Source organism: Falco biarmicus, chromosome 9, assembly GCF_023638135.1.
Source record: "Falco biarmicus isolate bFalBia1 chromosome 9, bFalBia1.pri, whole genome shotgun sequence".
NCBI lineage: Eukaryota > Metazoa > Chordata > Aves > Falconiformes > Falconidae > Falco > Falco biarmicus.
In genome coordinates, this window is record NC_079296.1 from 34,604,163 (window position 1) to 34,626,133 (window position 21,971).

The following is a 21,971-nucleotide window of genomic DNA, read 5'->3' on the forward strand; positions in this document are numbered from 1 at the left end:
TCACTGAGCCAACCTTCACACTCAGTGATCAGTTACAAAGCCAAGATCTCATTCCCAAGTCAAGCCAGAACTCACAGTTTTGCATAAAGGTCTAGGATGATCTTTTCTGACTTGTTTCACTTTAGTTTTAAGCTATGCCTAATTTTATCAGCCATTTTATCACCATCTCATTTGGTCTTGCAAAATCCTTCCGCAATTCTACAGTCAGTCCTCATCTTTACTACCAGAATAGTGAGGGTGGGGCAACAGCATCTATGCCAATCAGCTAATCAGCCTGGCAAGGAGATGACAACCGACAACCAAGCAAGGAAATAGCTGGACCCAGGCTGGCCACCAAAGCCTGCAGGGTGGTATGAGCAGAAGGGACCCCATAATCATTAAAGCAGGGCTGAAGGGGGACCACCTCCATATGCACAAAAATAAGTGAATGCTGAAAGGTCAGCATGATAGGTAAGGCACTCATAGTCTTTCTGGGAAGTCAACGTGATCATATGACACCCCAGATGTGTCTGTATACTAATGCACACATCATAGGAGCAGACACCAGCCTAACTCAGGGATCTGCTGGGCAGGATCACTCTGAGTATAGCTTTGGAAAGAAGCAGGGTGCAGGAAAACTGGCTGACCTTCAAAAATCAACTTCTCCAAGTCCAAAAGTGGTCCATCTTGACAAACAGGAAATCAAGGAACGTTGGCAGCACACCTGGGTGAATGAGCAAGAAGCTCCTGAGAAAACTCAAACGTTAAAAAAAGGAAGCTTGCAAGAACTAGGACCAGGGACAGGTGACACTGGAGGACTATAGAAACACTGCCTGGATATGCAGGTTAGGGTTAACATGCAGGTTTAGAAAAGCCAAAGCCCACCTGGAACTGAATGGCAAGAGGAAAGGCTGCTAAAGGTTCAGCAGCAGCAAAAGGAAGACTAGGGAAAACGTAGGCCTGCTGTTGGGTGGGACAGGGTGACAGGAGACATGGAAAAGGCTGCCATACTCAATGTCATCATCTTCTCAGTCTCCACAGGTAAAACCTGCCTTAAGTAATCTCCATCCCTATGACCCATAGAAAAGTCTGCAGCAGGAAAGATAGAGGATCATTGCAGGGATATATCTGAAAAAAACTGGACATGCATGAATCCAGTGGACCTGATGGGATGCACTCACACCTGCTAAGGGAGCTGGCCAATGCCACTGCAAGACCCCTCTGTACTATATTTGAAAGGTTTGTGGCAATTAGAGAGGTTCCTGAGGTCTAGAAGGAAACAAATGTTGCTTCTATCTGCAAGAAAGGTAAGAAGGAAGATCCAGGGAACTACACATCAGTCAACCTCACCTCAATGCTAGGGAAGGTCATGGTGGAGCAAGTAATTCCAGGAACTGTTTCCAAACATGAAGGACAAGGAGGAGGTTGGGAGTCGACAGTGTGGGTTTATGTAGGATGATTCATGCCTGACCACCCTGATAAGCCTCTAGAGTGAGATCAATGGCTTGGTGGCTGCGGGGAGAACAGTGGATATTATTTATCTTGACATGAAGAATGCTTTTGACACTGTCTCCATATGATCTCATGAACCAACTGGTGAAGTATTGACTACCTAGACGGACAATGAGGTGAATTTAAAACTGGCTGAATTGCTGGGTATGCACTGTTCCAGTCCCACAGCATGAAGCCCAGCTGAAGGGCACTTGAGAGGTCTATCTAGGGGTCGATAGTGGTGTCAACACTGTTTAACATCTTTATTAACAACCCAGTTGACAGGACCAAGTGCACCCTTAGCAAGTTTGCAGGTGATGCAAAACTGGGAGAAGTGGCTAATTTGTCAGATGAGTGTGCTGCCATTCAAAGGGGCCTTGACAGGCTGCAGAAATGAGCAGATCGGAGTCCCACAAAGTTCAAAAAACAGGAAGATGTCAGGCCCTGCACCTGAAGAGAGATAACTCTAGGCACCAGTACACATTAGGAGCCAGGCAGCTTGAAAGCAGCAGAGCCAGACATGGGGGTCCTGGAGGATGAACTGAACAAAATGCCCTTGCAGCAAACTTGTGCCTTATTAGGAAAAGTATCAGTGGGTTGAGCGCTACTTTGAATTGCCAAGATGCATCAGGAGTGCTGGGACCAGTTCCGGGCAAAAAAAATACTGAAATGCAAGTTACTGCATTTAAACTTGAGAATAAATTCTTTTAACCTGAGACTAGTCAAACACTGAACCAGGTTGCCCAGAAAGGCTGTGGAGTTTCCAGCCTTCGAAATAGTCAACACCCAACCCACCTTCAACCTAAGCAGTGGAGCTGGACTGGACAATCTCCAGAGATGCCTGCCAGTCTCAGGAATATTATGATTGTGTAATAGCTCAGGATCATAATATGCTTTTTTTTTTTTCTTCAGTATTTGAACCACTGAGATCATTCCAAAGTCTCTTAAAAAACAAAAGGCCCCAGCCTAGTGCTGTGCTCAATGAACTACCTGGTTTTTTAAACCTGATAATTTAGCCTTGCCCTCTGCACCTGCTTAGTGGCTGACAAAGCATCCTTACTGAGTCTTCCTGTACTTCCACTCAGAACAGAAAACAGTCCGTGTTCAATGAATAGATCATACAAAACATGGCACATATACACTTTACTTTCTGCCCTCAAAGTGCACATCTGTCCACCGTTTGATCCTGAGACTGTTGCTGAAGCTATGCCTTCTTTTCATGTAATGCTGCAAGCTTTCAACAGCCTCGAGAGCAATGGACAGGAAAGATCAAGGTAGCTCCCAACATGAACAGAGAAACCAATTAACCTCCAGTGTAAGCAAAAGGAAAGCATCACTTTCTGTCATTTCTGCTGAGATCCATATCAGGGAAAACCATGCACATTTGCAAAAGCCTTAACTATACTAGAACAGCCAATACATGTGCTGGGAGCGTCTCTCTGATCCAAAGCACCTCCATGAGAAAGGAAATGTGAGCTTTCCAGCTCCCAGGTGGTTTCTTGTGATGGGCAGGAAAACAGGCACAAATTCATGCCATGCCAGTAGCACAACAGTATTCATTTAATCAAACGCATGCACCAGCGGATGGTACTTCATGTTTGTAGCCAGGCTTCGTACGCAATCTTCCTTAACATGGGATGTGGTCTGGCTGATACTCGGGCTCAGTCTCTATATGCATACTCAAAGCAAGTACAACTGACTTATTCAGACCTTCCATGTCTAGTCACAGCCTATATAAATGCCACAGCCGATTCAACAGGGAGAAGCCTTCTAAAAATTCAAAATCACATTATTCAGAGATTCAAGGCGGGAGAATAAACAGAGTCAATATTACTGCTGAAAAGTAAACATCACTTCTTGCAGAATGGGAACCCAAACCAATTTTCTTGTAACACTGCAAAGTCAAACAATGTCTGTTCAACTTTGATACACAGATTCGACCTTCTGTTACCACCCAAACACCAAGGAAATGCAACCCTACTACAGAATTGTTTCTATGGTATTATCTGTCACAAGGTTAATGCCAGTCAGACTGAAACACTACCTGGGGATAACAGATTTTTGAGAGAGGTACATAAGATACAGAAAATACTCTGTAAGGGTATTTTTCAAAATGTTCTACACATCTGCAGCACGGTGTTGAATTACAGTTCTGCTACCACCACTGTTGAGAAGGCACCAAAACTACCTGGCAACTGTGACACAAACTAGTTCTTTACATAAGAGTCTGCTCCCTAAAAGCTATAATCAGATTCAAGGAAAGGTCTTATAAAAATGCCAGGCTACAAATGTTATTTGAAGCTGCGAAACTTATTCACTCCTCCCTTTTCTTAAAATCTAATTAGGAGGTTTTTATTGAGATGTCCAGCTTACATGAATCCTTCCCAACACCCTCATGGCACAAATACAATCAAACCAACGACAGTGGTTTAAGAATTAACCATACAGGTTGTATGGAAACCTGCATTATAAATGCCATTTCCTCGGTACACAGGTATCCACATCACATAAACACTCCTCTGTTTTCCTACCACATGTTATAATATTAAAAATATTTTTAGTCATTAATACAAATATCCCCGTGTCATTAAAAACAGAAGAGCAGTTCTTGCAAGAGAAATAAAATTCCTGTCCCGGTTTTGACTCTGACATACATGCATTTTCTTGACACTGGGGGAAATTTTAGGAACTGATTGCTCAAGGTAAATAACATAGACTAGAGAGGTACAACCATGAAGTGAAAAGGTATGCCTATACTTCATTAGTTTCAAAATACTTCCAGTCTTTTTTTTTTTTTTTTTTTTTTTTTTTTTATTGCAAGCCCTACAGGTTTTATAGCAATCCTGAATGAACAAAAGTCTTGATTCTTCCTTACTTACTGGATACCAAACCACTGAGAGAACCCATGCTGGAGAACCAGGGATAACTTCTGACATATGTTATCAACTGGTTACACAACAGTTGCTAAGAAAACACTTTCCCTAACTCCTTAACTCTGTATTTTCAGTAGGACCATGCTGGGTCTTAACAGAGTTGACAAAGTTTCTGTAGTCATAGTAAATAACATGGCTATTTATTTAGAGGAGGATCACTTTTAGCTTTACAAGACACTGAAATAACCTAAGAAGTATGATTTAAGTATTTTATAAAGAAAAAAACTCTTTATGATTTGCTAGTGACAATTTCTCCTCCAAATCTCCATATATGTATCCTTTGGGCTTGACTGACAGCCTGTGTGGTAATGTAGCTCCTCATCCTCAGCCTGCTCTGAAAGTCACACGAGTCCCCATGAGCTAAATTGCCAGTCAGCATGAGTAATTTTATCAAAATCTGGTTTCTTACAGGTGTGGTAAATTCCTCTGTAGTGTAGCATTTCCATTCATTATTATTTTGTATAGTATAAGCACATCTAGGCTTCAATAGTCCATCCAATTTGCAAACTGATTTTAATAGCACTGTCAGGTTAGATTTTGTCTGGCTGATAAATAACCAATGTTCAAATAGGAAAGGATCAAAGCACACCAATTTCATTAATTCTCTTATTTGTTTCATGGTATACGTGTGTCAAAAAAAAACCAAACCAAAACTCACTGACACTTTTTAGAGCTAGTAAGAAGAACATAGTCTCATGTCTACAGTGCAATGGTCATATTTTTTCCGGAAAGGTGATCAAAGCTGCTGCCATTTTCTTAAACAGTTATACCCTCTTACACAAGCAAAGAGGTATCAGAGGTGAAGTTAACTCTATTGAGGACAAAACAGATTATACACCTTCATGTTACAAATCACTGCCCTCCAGGAGAAAGATAGCTACTACAGTGACAATACTAAGGAAATGTAGTTTTAAAAAGTTTTATTATTTTATTGAGAATCTCAGGAGATTTTTCAGCAAGGCTGTCGCAAATATGTCATTATTTTTTAGCCTTTGAGTCTGCTGAAAGTGTGCTCCCTTTCATTGTAGCTTTAGTTTGATTTCTCTAGCAACTACCTTCTGTAAAGCAGGACCATCTGCTCCAGAGGACATTGTTCCCTCTCCAAATTGTCTGCTCTCCAAAGAGACATGCAAGTCCCTGCCTTTATGAACATAAATTTTCAAACACCACATATATGTATTTATAAATAAAACTTACTCCAAAAAATGTATTTCAAAAACAGAACTCATATTACTGGCTGTGGTTTTGCATGTCAGGGACAATCTCTTATAACAGAAGCAACAGTAAGTAAAGGCAAAGAACACTTACAATTCATAATGTTCACAGCCTTACATATTTTGGGTCTCATACAGACTGCTTTTATTTACGGTACTATTAACACCAGAAAGCCCTTTCACATTAAAGGCTCTAAATCCACATGCGTATTGTGACACGCTTCCAGTTGCCACACAGAAATTTCAATGGGACACACAAAAAATACGTTATTTTGTAAAAGCCCCTGTTGCTTTGCAGGGAATGGAAGTGACAAGAGCTTCCCTAGGAGGCCCAAGAAGTTTGCCTCCTTGCTTATCAAATATGTTCAGGAGATAGCAGGGAGACTGAAAACCAGCATTTCTTATTAAGAAGTTTGGCTTTCTCCATTGTCTACCTATTTGAGAATTCAACATTTATCAGCAATGGTTTTATACCACAGATGAGTGCACCGATTTCCTGCCTGCCTTACTTCATGCATTCTAACTTCCATGTATTGACTTAACCACCTTTTCCATTCGCTGTTTTCCACAATATTTTGGCAGAAAAAGGTTGATCTCCTGATATCAGAAATAATATTTTAAAGATTACATTTAGTGAGTTCTGCAAAACCAGTGTATTTTCTTTTTGAAGGGAAACATCACACATTGCACTCCTCCAGATAAATAAAATCAGATTCAACAACGTCAACACCGTGAAAAATGCAAACTCGAGAATGTGCAACACAAGAACCTGAAGATTTGATTTGGTACAAGCCTGAGACATTACACGAGCTCATAAGGTCCCTGAATAACACAGCATTAAAACTTTTATTATTCTTTCAGACTGATAATTTTCCTTATTATCTCCTTGACTGCACATATAACACAGCGATATGAACTTAATAATGCCTATAAACATTTCCATTAACAACAGAGTTTGCTATTTAGGCACACAGAATGTGATACCAGACCAGTGTAATTGATTTTTTTAATTGATGTATTGTGCTACTGTATACGGGTGCTGAACCTGGAAAACAACAACAATGAAACCACAGCACTATGGGGCTTTAACCCATAACTTCTTAGCCTATTTATTTAGATGTTAATCCACCTAATTTTCTTCAGCTGTCCCAGTGACAGCAGAGCTCCACAACAGGAAGAAAGCTCAAAAACATATTATTAAAAAATCCAATCACAAATTATTTCATTCTAAGAGTATTACAAGCTTTGGACTTTGATGCATATATAATCAACTGAGGTAGAAAATTAACACAAGTATTTTAAAAGGTGCCAATTTATGCAAAATTCCTATAAATAGCAATTTTGTTTCATCTTCTATCTATACTCACAGCTATGTTCCTCAGAAGATGCAGAAAGGACCTGTGTATTAATAATCTTATTACCTTCTTTCCAGAGAAACTGCTGCTCTCTCAGACATGCACAGAGGGAGCCTGCAAATCTATCCCTAACTCTCACATGCTTAATAAATGCTCAAAGTTAGCATAAAAAAAAGAATTCCTACAAGTTAACCAGGTACTAGCTACAGTCAGCTTTTGCATGGCCGTGCACAGGCACAGACACCACTGGGGACCTAGGCTGCTGTGTCACACCGTATTAGTGTGACACTTTTCCCTTATTTCAAAAGCATTTTCATTCCCCCTTATTTCAAGAGCAGAAGCGCGTATCAGTGCTCTCCCCACTCCCAAATGATTGAAACCATCAGTTTTGCTTCTGCTCTGAAGGGAAAAAAAACCCAAAATACTACTCAGATTTTCCCTGAGGAATAGTAAGCATTTTGGTCTGACTGCATGACAGGCCAAAAGCATCAAGGCTGGGAGCGAGCAAAACCATGGCACATGATTTCAAAGAGACCGGTTCATAAACCGGTACAGAAGTAGCTGCTCTCACCAAGGTGACTCCATGCTGCCAGTACCCCCAAAAAACATTTTGGGTGTAGGAGAGGCCAATAAATAATTCTTACCGTATGAGTACAACCCATAGAAATAGATTGAACAGGACTAACAAACAGCAAGAGCTTTATGACATCCCTGTGTTAAAACACACTGCAGTTTGGAAAGCCCACTCCTTATTCTACTGAAATACACTCACAAATACACAAGTGATCTACTACTTTAACAAAGACTACTGCAATTCCTTTCTTTTTTATTTGCTCCTCTCCAAATCTACAGCAAAATCTAAACAATTTTCTGTGTTATTACACAACAGCTTTAGGACAACTCCAGACTGTCTCCAAAAGAACCAAATGTAAATTTGCTCTGTTCTCATTAGACACTGTCTTTACTGAACTGGCTGTTGCAGTTTGTTCACTCAAATTTCACCTGCAGCAAAGCTTATGGCTTTGTACAGTTTTGCTCAAAGTAAAACTAATAGCTTACTACATTTAATAAGTTCAGCAATTAAATACTGACATCACCTCCTATACTTTTCCCCTTATCCTCAAATTGGCAAAGAAAACAGCGAATATCTAAAGTATTTTATACTTTAAATAAAGTATAAACTTATAAAGTGGTTTAAGCCTCTTCCTAGCAACAGGAGCTGAATGATATCAGCACCGGTTATATGTCCGAAGCTTTCTTTTTATTCAGTAGAAGAACTCTGGAGTGACCTTTCTTTTTTTTTTTTTTTTTTTAATCATCCCTGAACAAAAACCAAACAAAAATCATGCTGAAAAATTTCTACAACATTTCAAGAAAGCTGAAGTTGAGGTGATTTTTTTTGTTCTCCTTGTCCCCAGTATTCAGTACTCTGACAACTACTTGTACCTATATGATTCTCTAGCATGGGTTGTGAACTGGATAAAATGTGAAATAACTTAACATGCATTCTCAGGACAACAGAGTTTGTAAAAAGCAAATGTGAAGTGGTTCACACATTATCAATATAACATGAAATGTTAGAACTCCACCATGATTCATCCCCTTTTCAAAAATACTTCACACCCTTCTTCCCTGTGACTGTGCTAAGTGATGCCTGAAAGCTAAAAAATAAAACAAAGCAGGAAAGACAAGCAAATCTACCCCACATATTCTCTAGGGCTTTTTGTTACTAAGCAGTTTTCAAAAGCATACAGAAATATGAAATCAGCCAAAATTACCTTAATAACCAAGTCAAACTTCTGGTGTAAATCCCTATTTATTGGCTTTAGGAGTGTCAGTACAGCTGTTGTGAGATTCATATGGAAATACTGTGGATAATCCTCAGGAGTGCCTGTAAAAAGACATAGAGGTTTGAACAAAAGGTTTCTGACAGATTTAGTTAAACAATATATTTTACTTATTAGTCATCAAAGGAACAAAACCTAATCCCGCTATTAAAAGGATAAAATCCTGCATCATGTGTACATGGAGCTTAAGGATGCTACTAACATTATGTCTTTAATATTACATTATTCCCTTACTCTCCTTAACCACGAAGACTCTTCTCAACTGGGAATCCCTAAGTACTTGATAACAAGAGGCCCAAACACACCGGCAGCTGGTGGAAATTCTGCTTCTCAGCTTCCAGGAGATACATATAAATCTGACCAGATAAGAAGACATGCGGAAAAATGAGCTCTCACTGCAAATCATCTTCCACTTATATCTACCACACTCCCGAAACCCAACTTGCTAAACACATGCCACTGAGATTTTCTCTTCCCAGCTTTGAAGTACATTTCCCCTGAGGTACTGCTGGACATACACTGACATTAGCCACAAAGTAAAGAACACTGAACTTTTTTTTTGAGTGCACACACTTAAAGAAAACATGCAGTGAAGTGATGTGACAAAGATGTTACCACTAAGTTCAAGACAGCCATGTTACTGCTCACAGATGATGCCCCAACATTTGCAATTTAAAATGCACATTTTAAATGCCTTAGTTCTTGTAGCCTTCTGTTGCACCTCTGGGCAAGCTCTTTAATCAATTACTAATAACATGCACATAAATAATAACAAGAGATACGTTATTTTAGAAATTATTCTAAGAAAAGAAGCTTCTCATCAGAGAGGAAGTACCAGATGAAACCTCATCTAACAGCTTCATTTATTGTCAGCAGTAAGTAGTGTCTTCATGGCTGTGAATTTCCACGATACTCTCCAACCCAGTTAAAACAGAAGCAGCCAGAGCCTAAACAGATTTGTGAACTTGTGGAGATTCAGCAATGGCTATGCAAAGGATGGAGACAGCCATGACCCTGCTGTGCCTGGACCCTAGGCTGGCCAGCGAGGCAGTTGTAGCCCAAAAACATTGCCGTAGAACGGCGCTCAAGTCAAATGGCTGTAGCAACACAGCCTGGCGCAGGAGGAGGTAAGAATTAAGCTCCAGTGATTTTGAGCCACATGATTTTCAAAAAAAGTATACAAAAAAAGTAGCAATAGTGGAGCATTAACTGTCAGAGGAGGATGAAGCAATAAGCATATGGAATACCATTCAGCTTGCTTATCAGGGAACAGAGACTATACCATTTTATTATATATATATATTTTTTTTAAGACAAAGGGATGTACTCTCCTCATTTGCATGGCAGAAAACTGCATCCATCTTCTCCAGTCTCTATGTCTCATCCTAGTTTGTTTTGATTTAACTGTGACTTTCCCTGAGCCAGCCTGACTCGCAGCTGGGGAGACGTGAGAGCACATATCCGAACAGAGCAGAGCTCAGAAAGCTGAAGCATTTAGAAACAGCATGAACTCTGCCATCTCACAGCTTATCAATATTACTAAAAGTATCTGAAGAAACCAAAATATACTGATTACAAGACTAAGATCTTGAGCATTCTGGGCCTAGGAATAGTCCTGTGTAGCAGCTGAGAGGCAAAAAGCATTCCTGGCTGATAGTATTAATGCCCCAGTAAGTCCCTGGAGCCCTTGAGTTACGATATCTTGAAGCAGCCATGAGAGCAGTACAAATATTGCTGTGCCAAATCCTCAATCCAGTCTAACAGGGCATAAGATTCAACACAAAAAAAGACCACTTTTCCTGATAAACAATGCTGTTATTTGTTCACCTTTCAACTGGAACGATTAGAAACTGCTTTTAGAAAGCCAGTAGCTATCCTAGGAGATAAGATTACTGTCCAAACTCATGTGCAATAATTTAATTTGTAACTCACCAAATGACAACCATTCGCTAGATATGTATCTACACATACACACACACTGTACATATTTTGTGACTATCTCTGTATACATGTATGCCACAGACTCAAAGAGTAGAAACAGGAAGAACCACTATGGATCACTTTTTCTATTACACCACCAATATAAATGCTGAGTTTCTAGCTCCAAGTCCTGCATCTCCCTGCCCCACATTTAAATTTCCTCTCCTAATCAAATGATTTCATTTTTTAAGAGCACTAGGCATCTAGCAGGAACTCCAAGCTTTTGGCAGATAATATATTGCTGTAGTCTTAGGAAGCTACACATCACGAGGGCTGATGCTGAAGCTAAGAAAAATCAAGAGATTAAGGACTAAATGCAAAAGCACCCAGAAATAAGAAAAGTCATTCCCTGAAAGAGAAAAAATATGTAGGGGAGGACAGAGACAGCTGCAAGAGGCACAAAGCGATCTACAGAAGGGAAGATGAAGCTAATACTACATAAGGATTCCAAGAAAGAAGCAAAGATAAATAAATAGATAGCTAACAGGTAAAGGAGGAAAAGACAGTGAGGAAGACAATTAGGATAGTAAAAATCAGAGTATAATAGAGCTGGATTGCAAGAATCATAAGTGATGATGCCTCAGCAGCCTAGCTGCTGCCTATCATAGAAAGGGTCCAAACTCCAGGATACCTTAAATTCTGAAAGTAAAGTTTTCCAGGAGCAGAGATATCTGCTTCTGCATACACAAAAGTATTTGTATTTTGACAGAGCAGCACAACCCTCCGTTACCTACCTGCGTTAACTCACAGTGTTACCTATCTGCTTCCAGAAAGGAGGAATTGCCTGCTGTAACTTTGTGTCTTCAAAATGTGCTGTCTGTGTATTACAGACAAACACTACTGGTCAGAGAACTGTTCACAGCACCCCTACACTGCCAGCCAGTCTCTCATGGGTCCAACCTGCAAGTATAGGTAACTCAGGAAAAGCAGAGGCCTAAAGCTCTATGGATGAGCTCTGAGTCTCCTGCCTCCAGAAGTTCACCTCGTCTGTGTGTTTGCAGGGGTCTAGGGTATCAAAATGTGGCAAGCCAGCACGCACCAGTAGGTTCATAAGGACCCTTGAGAACAAAGGACAGTACGTGAAGGGTGGCACATGGTTTCTTTTCTGTACTTCAGCACAGAGATGAGATTGCACCATACGTACCAAAAAGGAACACTGAGTGCTTAACAGACCTCTGATTACACTCTGATTACCCCTTCTATCTTGATGATCTGTGCTAGTTTTCGCTGGGGTAGCCTTAATTTTCTTATCGGTAGTTAGCATGGGGATGTGTTTTGGATTTGTGCTGAAAGTAGTGTTGGGAACACAGAGGAAAGCCTTCCCATTGATAAATGCTCAAACCAAACCAAACTGCTATAATACATCTTTCTGAATTATTTCCTTGAGGTCAAAGCAGTCATTCAAATGTTAAATTTGTCACAGGTTACCAAACCACAATTTTTAAGAAGTTCACTCCTGAAGAACTTTTAAAGTTCTTTGCATAAGTTGCAAACAGACTAAATGTTGCACTAGGGCATAACTGTCAATAACAGAATTTATAAATAAGCCAAGTCAATTTATAAATAAACCAAGTCAATTCTCAAACATAAAAAAACCTCTAGCATATTTACTCTACAAATATTTATAAATTCCTTTACAAAACAGTTTTGCTGGAAGAGGACTAGCTGACAGCAGTGCATCATTTGGTCTGCCAGATTTGAATCCAGTCACAGCCTGAAGAAATCTAGCTTGCCATGTCCCTTGCCATGGTCCTGGGAGCAGAGCCCTGGAAATGCCTCAAACCACAGTGAGCAGGCTCATGATCCTGCATTTTGCTCACAGAGCTTGGGACTTGCACATTCAGTACAATAGTACCTGGTGTGGTAGCAATTAATTGTACCCTCTTAAGATGGCTCTTAATCAAACCATCTTAAAACATTTGATATCATTAAAACAATGATATCAAACAATCACACCTACTACTATTCCCCTTTCACAAAAGAACTACAATATACGTAAGCATCCTTTTTGGTTCTTTTGTTGGTTTTTGGTTTTTAATAACAAGCAAAACTATGCAATCTGCTCATTAAAATCTTCACTTCCACCTCTCCACAGGTGAGAAAGCTGTGTAGCTGCACTTTAACACAGCAAACATGAAAAAGATGTGATTCCACAAAACACACGACTGCAAACCACTGCCTTAGGCCTTTTCATTATCAAATCATACAAGCTAAGCAACTGGAAACAAGTGCCAAAGAAGGAAAGTAGCAGGGGAAAAAAATAAAAATACATAGCAGAATACAAGACATGCCCCAGCAAAGTGGCTACTCTCTGAACTCTTTCCAGAACTGCATTCCTCTCTGGCCAGAAAACAGCAGTCAACTCAACAAACACTGAATTACAAGGGAAAGCATGCAAGCTGACAGGCAGCAAAATTAAAGGTGGATGCAGTAGGACCCTTTAAATTCCTCTGTACCAGAAGACTTTCGTAATGAAACCTGCTCTAATTGCCTTTCTTTAGCATTTTTTATTGTGCCTTTGCACCTGTGAATGAAAAGTGCATTGCAGCAAAACTACAAGCACAGACAAGTCTCTCTACTTTTGCTTGCTGTGTTGTTCCAACCACTAAACCAGACAATACTGAATCTAATCAGAATAAATAATAAATAATGCAAGCACTTGAAATAAGCTTCTAAATTGCAATTAAACATAAATAGGTAGGACAATGATTTCAAGCATCCCACTAACCACAAGATGAATTTTTATTAGGTTTCCACTTTCCCAGTCAATCTTTCTGGCTGGTCATAATAAAGTGACTGATCGTGAGTGATAGCAAGAGTAGCAGACACCAACCAACTAGGATGGAATAGAGGATGCCCGGTCGATCTGAAGGAGGCTGGATGTTTCGGTCCTGATCTATGGCTTGTATGGGTGGAGTGACACTGATGGGATTCACACGTGCCTGAAATGACAAATCAGACAGATTTGAAACAGACAAATTAGAAAGCCAGTAGACAGATCTTTAGGTTTTACATAAAAAACATCTCACTGAAAAGGATATTCGCTGAAACTGCAGAAGGAGAAAAGCCTCATATTTCAGAGAATGCTTACAGTACATGACCCTTTTGAAATAAAAATTAAGTAGGCAACAAATATATTTCTACAGCAATCTCCTTTCTTTGAGATACATCTTATACTATAATAGTATCTTCAAGGAAAGGAAGCTTGCAAATGTTCAAGCAAATGCTTGACTTGACTATGCTTTTATAAACAGTCCCTTGAATCAGGTATTTCAGACATCATCATAGCAGTGAAATACAGAAAATGCTTTAAAAAAGGAAATAACAACAAATCAGATTTGAGAATCATTAGGAGCTACAGTGGCAGTGATACATGAATACATACTGTAAAAGAAATTCAAGCCAAGGTACAGCCATTTCAAGGATAGGTACAATTGGAAAGTTTGAATGGACATTGCAATAATTCACACTGTTATTCAAAGTAGAGTGATCTCACATGCCAAACATGGATAGAAAGCCACAAAAGGCATTTGCAAGCTTTCATCTTGTTCAGTATTTCTGGGCCCATTTTTTTACCTACCAACTTAACAGCTTCCTGTACCTACTAACAGCATTAATCCCTCACTGTTGCTTTGAGTATTTTCTAGTTTTCCTATGCTGATACAGTCTCCAGTCACAACACCAGAGCTGCCATTCCCAACTCTAAAATAACAGTTTCAGTAACCTTGGCTGCTTAATCATCTAGAAATGTAGCTAGTCCACCAATGTATGTACACCAGTCTTTTCCGTCCCTTGGAACTTTTTGCATGGCAAAAATGTTTAATAACCTCTATGAAAAACCAGAGACATATTTCCCACATACAACTAATCCTGGCAGCCTTTGCTCTGGAAAGCTCTGACACTCCATGTTCTGCAAGAGGGAACTTGAAATTCAGAGTAGGAACAGGAATGAGACAAGCCCGCGCTTGGCCAAGTTTTGGCACAGCCTTTAGAAATCCTCCTGCTGCAATCTGGAAGGAACCTGCAAGAGCTTTAACAATGCCTGTCAATAAACCTAGAGGGAAAAGAGGTGAGCCAGGAGGAGACCAAGATGGAATGAATACAAGGCAGTTTGCAAGAGAGGAGAGTTGATAACCCCTCCTGTAATTTTGAATACGTAGCCTTATTGTCATCTGCAATAATACAAGCTATTCTGCCCACGGTTTGCCCACCCAGAAGTCATTTCCTACAGGCTACTAAGGTCCAATGAGGCTCTTCCAGGCTCATGAGCCAAGGCTTGCAGCCACGCATGGTTGCACAGCTCTCGGCTTTGGGTGCAGAGCATCTGCCTACCAACACAGGACTGGTACCTCCTCACTCTACCTCTCAGCTCATGGCTTTTTCCACAGTTCCCAACAAGCAGGCGAGGTCTTTTGTCACATGCCTGTTTCCACTTTTGACTCTTTAAAAAATTAAACTCTTAAAAGCATAATGAGGAACAGACAAGCTCAAAATAGGCATAAAGAAATAGAAAAGATGTATTTGACACATTTGAATTTTTAAAATGCTTTAGGACTGCATAAAAATTACATGCTGAGAGATAAGATTATGCATAAAACTGCCCAAGACTAAAATGTTATTTTTAAATTTACAGATCAATTGAAGCACTCTCAGACAAATCTACATTGTAGTTAAAACCACACCCACAACATAACCAAGAAAGTCAAAAACCAAAACAATCTCATTTGCTAAGGCTGGCTAGGTTCCAAACTCACCATTATAGCACTTCAGGCCAAGCCAAAACATCCGAATCTATGCTAGAATAACAGCGATGGATCTGGCCTTGTCAATAATGAGCTGTCAGCTGTACCCAACTGCTGAAACTAGACTAAAATAGTAATTGTTGGATATGTAACTCAGATAGCAAGGACATGTGCTTTACTGTCCAGTTCAAGGAGAAGTTTGAGAGCAGCATTTAGAAAAACTGCAACTGAAATTAAACAGGTTCTACTTGAACAATGGGTATTTTATCCCACGCTGCCACCACTACACTGATTCCTCAGAGTCAAAGCCATCAATTAACAGAAGCAAGTTGTATAAGAAAGTGAAGTAGTATAATTAAAACTGAAACATGAAATCCATTCAATTTTTATTTTAAGTTGCTTTTCTAAGTACCGTACACCCTGATATGGGCTGCTTATAAACTAGAAGATTTCATGCAACAAGATCAGTTGCAATCCGCTAAAATGTATAGGGATAATTTAAAGCTGTTTTGATTTAAATAGCCTGATGTGCCTTGAAGCAAAGTTAAAGATACTTTCATATTGTTTCAATAATCCATAGATAATGCAAGTATCTTTTTCATTTAAATTAGAACGATGGAAACATAACTGCACAAAGAAGCAGCCATTAAGTATGTTAATAAATTTGTAAAAGGATGTGTAGGATCGTTTCAGGAGGTGTACATATACTTTTCATGAAAAATAATTATTTTAAGAATTTGTAGTCAAAACATGCTCTGATCAATAGCAGTAATAACTATGATTATTACATAGGGATATTTCTTTCTTTCCTGAGCACTTTAAAATGTAAAAGGCACGAACAGGTGCTCACAACATCCCCCGGGTCCTGCTGCTATGGTGCTGCTTGGCAGAAAAGCTGTGGGGGCTCATGGGGCCAGGCAGCTCCCCAGAGCCCATCTTGCTGGGGTGGGGCCCCAGTCCTGCCCCCAAAACTGTTCTGCATATCACAGTTACCAGTTGTTGCTAGAGACCTGCAGACCACCATGGTACAATACTCACCACCATGTTCGCCAGAAGGTTCACAGAAAAGATGAGGATTTGCTAAGCCCTTTGAAAGAGTGGACGTGGTCACATACAGACAGAAGGTGGCTCCTGACTTAAGAAGAGGAGGTGGAGCCTCCTTCCAGCTCTGCAGAGTAGGCAAATGTTACAAAACGGAGTCTGCGACAGCCACCACTGTGTAATAGATCTAACATCCTTACAAAAGACAGCCCTATCATTGTCGATCTCAGCCTCAAAGAAGAGCTTCATAAAAAGATGGAAGCCCATTAGAAAGAAGTGAAAACGTTACTGAGTGAAATGTTCGTGGGGCCCATGACTGCTTAAGGACACTCAGTTCAAGGCAAAGAAAATGTCCATGGGGTTTTTATTGAGACAGGCTTGAGAAAGTGCAAGTCAGCATGGCTACACAGTAGTGCAGGGAAGGTTACTCAGGTTAAACAGATGGCCTTTAAAAACAGCCATGTCTTAGTGAAGAACATAAAAGGGTCCACAAGTTCTGGCAGCAGCAGGTGATTAAAAAACAAACAAACAAGGAGATCCTGTCAGTTCTAGGGTAAAATGTGCAATAATTTATTTACTTCTTCCCATTAGGGAAGAGATCTCTCAGTTACTGGTTTTGGTATTAACAGACTTCCAGGTGCTCCAATACAGAAGAACTCACCATCAGGAAGGCCAGAAAAAAAAAAAAAGGGACCAAACCCCCAGCTTGCAAATGTTATCACAGTATTAATACATAATAATAGAAAAAAATCTTTCTTCAAACAGAACTGTGACAGGAAACCTGCCAGGGTGCCTGCAGGGCCCGGAGATGACCAAGAGGGGGAGGAGGGGGGGTAGCTCAGAGAGAATAAGGTAGCGGCACAAAATCTCAATTTTTTTTCCTTCTTTTGTGTTCACCATGAAAGGACTCTGATGGGGCCCATGCCAGCACCTTCTCCATGTGAGATGTCTAGCAGGTCCTGCAAAAAATCATAGCATTCAGACACATTATGGACTGAACAAGCCAAATGAAGAGTAACATGAGGCCAAGGGCAGATGTATTTCTAATGGAAGGCAAGAATGAGTCACATGAACCTGTTGTGCTATGTAATTTCTTGCTTAAAAGTGCTTTGGTACCTGAAGAACAGCAGGTGGCAAATGTAATACCAGAATTAAAAGGGTCCCAGGGTGACCCAGGGGAATACCATCATGAAACCTGAGGCTTATACCAAGAAAATCAGCAGGTGATAAAATAACAGTCTGAGAAAACACAGAAATAAATACAACAGGGCGTTTGGTTTTCTGCAAAGGGAAATCCAGTCTCTCAAACTTACTGTGGTTCCATGCAGGAATCACTGGCACATGGATACCACAGAACCATGTGATACAGCACGTGTAGACTTCCAGCCAAGTTTGACAAGCTCCCTGACAAAATACTCCTAAGGAAATTTGGCCTTGACAGAAAACAAGATCTGTGTATACAGAAAGAGACATGAGGCAGAGGAGGACGAAGCTTTCAGTTCACATAGGAAAAGAGGGCAGATCAAAAGGGATCTGTGCTAGTATCGGAGTCGCTCAGCTCATTCCTATGTGACCTCGGCAACGTGGGGGAGAGCACACTAAGAGAATTACAGATTATACTCAATTACTCAGAGCAGAGATTATGAGTGTCACCTGCAAAAGACTAGTTTTAAGCACTGAAGACCACACAAATGAAGTACCTCAAGATTTTTCACATTTTCCTTTTACATATTCAGTTGTTTTGTGAAAAATCACCAACCAAAACTCTCAGAGAAATTTTCTCAGCAATACTTTGGAGGGCAATGAGTCAAAACCATCCTCCTTTTCAATGAAATCAAACAAGACTTGACTGCTTAGGGGCTATGAGGACAAAGCACTTGCAATCTTTCCCTCATGTTTATTTCAATGGAAAGATCTCTCATAATTCATTATGAAATGATCAGTGAATAATAAAAATGTTTATTCACCAATATCATAAAACAGTGCCATTCACCCTACCCCAGTCATCAAATGATAAAAACTTCAAAAAGCAGCAGCATTGAGTTTCCGTCATGGGACAAATGTGAAAGAGGAATGGGAAAGACCTGAAGTTACTGTTATTAAATCAAAAGGGCTGGAAAAGAAAAGAAAAAAACCCAAACACAACAGCAAATATTTATTCAAATGCTTTGTCTCAATGCATTTAGTGTAGCTGGAAAATGCTTATAATGATTTGCTACATTGTTTTTATGTCTTGCTCTTGGACCTGTGTGGTTAGCCAAAATTTGGTTGCAAATTATTTGTTTAGAAGAGAAAGAGAGAATGGAGCCTGTCTGTTTTAAGCAGTCCTGTTTACTCAGTAGAAAGCTTCCCTGGAGAGGAAAGAAACTCTGCTTTCAGACACAGTACTCTTAATATCTTTGAACATACTGCAACTACAGAAACTCTTGAAACTCTTTTTGCTTTTATTCAGGAACTGACTACTATCACCACATGTGAGCCTATCTCTGATGTTTCCTTCTCTGTCTGTTTTTCTCACATCTTCGTAATGCACTGAAACTCAGCTGTTCTCTCCATTTCAAATGGTGACACATGGCTAGAATACAGGTATCTAAGGGGGATAACATGATAATAAAATAATAATGACTGGCAGAAATTTCCCCCTTTTTTTTTTTTTTTGTCTTACCTGAAAAATACCTTAAACAATGTAAAGCAAAAGATCTTTAAACCAGCACATCATTGATTAGTCCCAAAACTTACAAAGTAAGTTTGCTTTGCATTTGTGCAAGAATGTTTTATGCTCCTACTAAGGATAGCAAGAAAAAAGAACAACTGATTTTTTACTTATTAACATGCAGCTTAATAAATTTGGGACTACAGCTGCATTCAAAAGTCCAAAACCAGAGATTTCTATCTTTTCCATTGTCTACCTGAGATGCACAGCTAAATTTGTCAACTGTATCTATTTATGAAGAACTGCTTCCTCTAGGTAAGACAAGAAGGAAAAGAGAAAATGGCACATTTTTAGAGTTAGAATAACAACACGTTTTTTTGTAGCAAGCTGTTTGGTGGGTTTTGGTTGGTTTTTTCTTCTACGAAAATGATTGTGTTCTGTCGCAGCACTCTGAAAACTAGCTGGCTGCAACGAGGTCTTTTACCATTACATACCAGCATACTCTTCATGTCAGTCCCTCTGCTACCTTCTCCTAGTCTCTCCTCATCCAGGGCACGCATTCTTTCTCACTTCTCTCTGTTTCTTCCTCCTCTCTCTTCCTTGGCTGCCCAACCACTTAACAGAACCAGCCACAGCTGCACCTTGTCTACACCAGCCAACTCACCGCCCCTGAAGCCAGCCCACAGCTGTATATTATCAATGTTAATTAACCCAGCTTCATTCCTCTACAGTGTTCTAGGATGCTGAAACACAGTTAACCTTCCTGACCAGGACACTGCCTATTTTTGAGCAAGTACTTTATTAACAAAAGAACTGTCTTTTACTTGATTGAAGACAACAGACAATGAATCAGTCAGAGGTTCACAAACAGGGCTGATGCTGCTTTGTTGATTCACAACCATTTCAGCTCCCACCTGCCTGCCCTGAGATGCTCCTGGGAGTCTGTAGTCTGAGTCACTACACAGGCAGAAATAAACATTACCAACTGCTGTAAAAGATAAAACCATATGAAAAGGAGGAGTTCCCAAACTCCTCTTCGGATTCACCAATGTGAACTTCCTACCCAGAGTGCTCCTATGTCTATTAGCCTGCATGAAATCCGCTAACAGAAGGGACAAAACCTATGTCTTTAGACTTTATTACTGTGTTCAAACATGGCAAGACATTTTCTACCAATAAATTCACATGGAAGACTAAGTTTTAAGACACAAACAAAGACTGAAAAAAACAACAAAAAAAGGAAAAATTAAAAAAATGAACATTGTGAAAATATGCATTACTCCAGGTTGACCAAAATAAGATACATCACAGTGCCTTGAGCAACAATCCACCAAAAAAAGGAATGTTCACTTACATTAATATTTTTATTTGCCAGTTTGTGGCAGCATTTCTTAGGCAGACACATTTAACTGACCTTTACCCAATATATGTGCTATTAACACAGCTGTGAAAACCCATCCTAAATTACAGTCTTACCAAATAAATTGGTATTCTTGTAAAATAATTTCCTAAGTAAGCTCTGTGTTACCTATTCAATTGTTCCTAGGAGCTCTAAGGCATTCATATACACATATAAGACCTGTTCCATGGAAGTATGCAGGATATTTATCAGATGTCAAATTTTGAAGACTTAAGCATTTTCGGTAACCAGCTCAATGACTTGTCTAATATTGAAAAATCTTAAACACCTCCCCAGACATTTTCCTCTAAGAATGTAAGAATATATATTCAACTGTGAAAACACCACACCTAATTCCTAAATATGAATTTACTCTAATTTATTCAGATTCAGTACATTAAAATTTTCATTGATTTTGGGGGAGAGGTTAAGAAAGATACTTTTTTATACAATGGCAAATAAGTATTTTGATCTGCATCAGCTCAACTGACAGCCCTGCAACAGAGATTGCTTCCAACACTAGAAGACTGATGACATTATGTCACTCAATTGGCAACAAACTATAAAAAGTCATCTTTTTCTCTATGTTTCCAAGTATTTCTCCCTTTTTCCTCTTCTGTCTTCACATTTGCTAAGTGTCAGAGTGGTGACCCTCTCCCACCTCCCTAACCCATACCACTATCCACACCAGCATGCCCCATCAATAACTGCAAGTGGACCCAGCTGCCCTGCCCTCCCATTTCCCCAGCTGCCAGCAATCACTGCTTCCCTGCTGCCACTTCCAGACAATCAGTCACCCCGTGACGCCTCATGCTGCCGTCCTGTCAAGCGGCATGCACTGACACTCCCAAGGAACACCAGTGGTTTTTTGACTGGTAGCACCAAGTGCAGTTCAATTATAAAAATCGAGGCCAGGGACTTGTATCCTCAAGAACTCCCCTCTTTCCCCAAGCTGTGGGCCTAAATCCAGCTAGTCATTCAAATTTCTAGCCAAGGATACAAGGAACTGAATTCTGCACTGAATAGGTGGCTCAAAGGTTTTCAAGAAAATAAGACCAGAGTTCCCTGCCCCTCTGTTGTCAAGTTAAAATATATTAAAAGTTTGGCAAACTGGATTAAATCACTGAAACACAGGATATTTCTTGTGTTTGATGATTTATAGTCTTTTCTGCTCTGAACAAAACTAAGATGCACATAATGCTTTGCAATGTCCAAACTGAATGAACACGCAGAGAAAGCATTCTTTTCTTTTCCCACATTCTTATGTGTATCATTATTTTCTAGGAAGTGCTGAGAACTGTAGAGTATTTCATAGTGATAACTTTTACTGACACAAA

General features: G+C 39.8%; 1 protein-coding gene across 8 annotated transcripts in view; it reads right to left on the minus strand.

Moving 5' to 3' along the window:
* PCDH15 (protocadherin related 15) overlaps positions 1 to 21,971 on the minus strand; it is a 443,438-nt gene that overhangs the window by 210,882 nt on the left and 210,585 nt on the right. For all 8 annotated transcript variants that reach the window (XM_056352005.1, XM_056352006.1, XM_056352009.1 and 5 more), the window contains 2 exons: positions 13,633 to 13,741; positions 8,751 to 8,863 (listed from right to left, as the gene is read on the minus strand). In XM_056352005.1, coding sequence (XP_056207980.1) covers positions 8,751 to 8,863; positions 13,633 to 13,741 — 222 coding nt within the window. The remainder of the gene's footprint in view (positions 1 to 8,750; positions 8,864 to 13,632; positions 13,742 to 21,971) is intronic.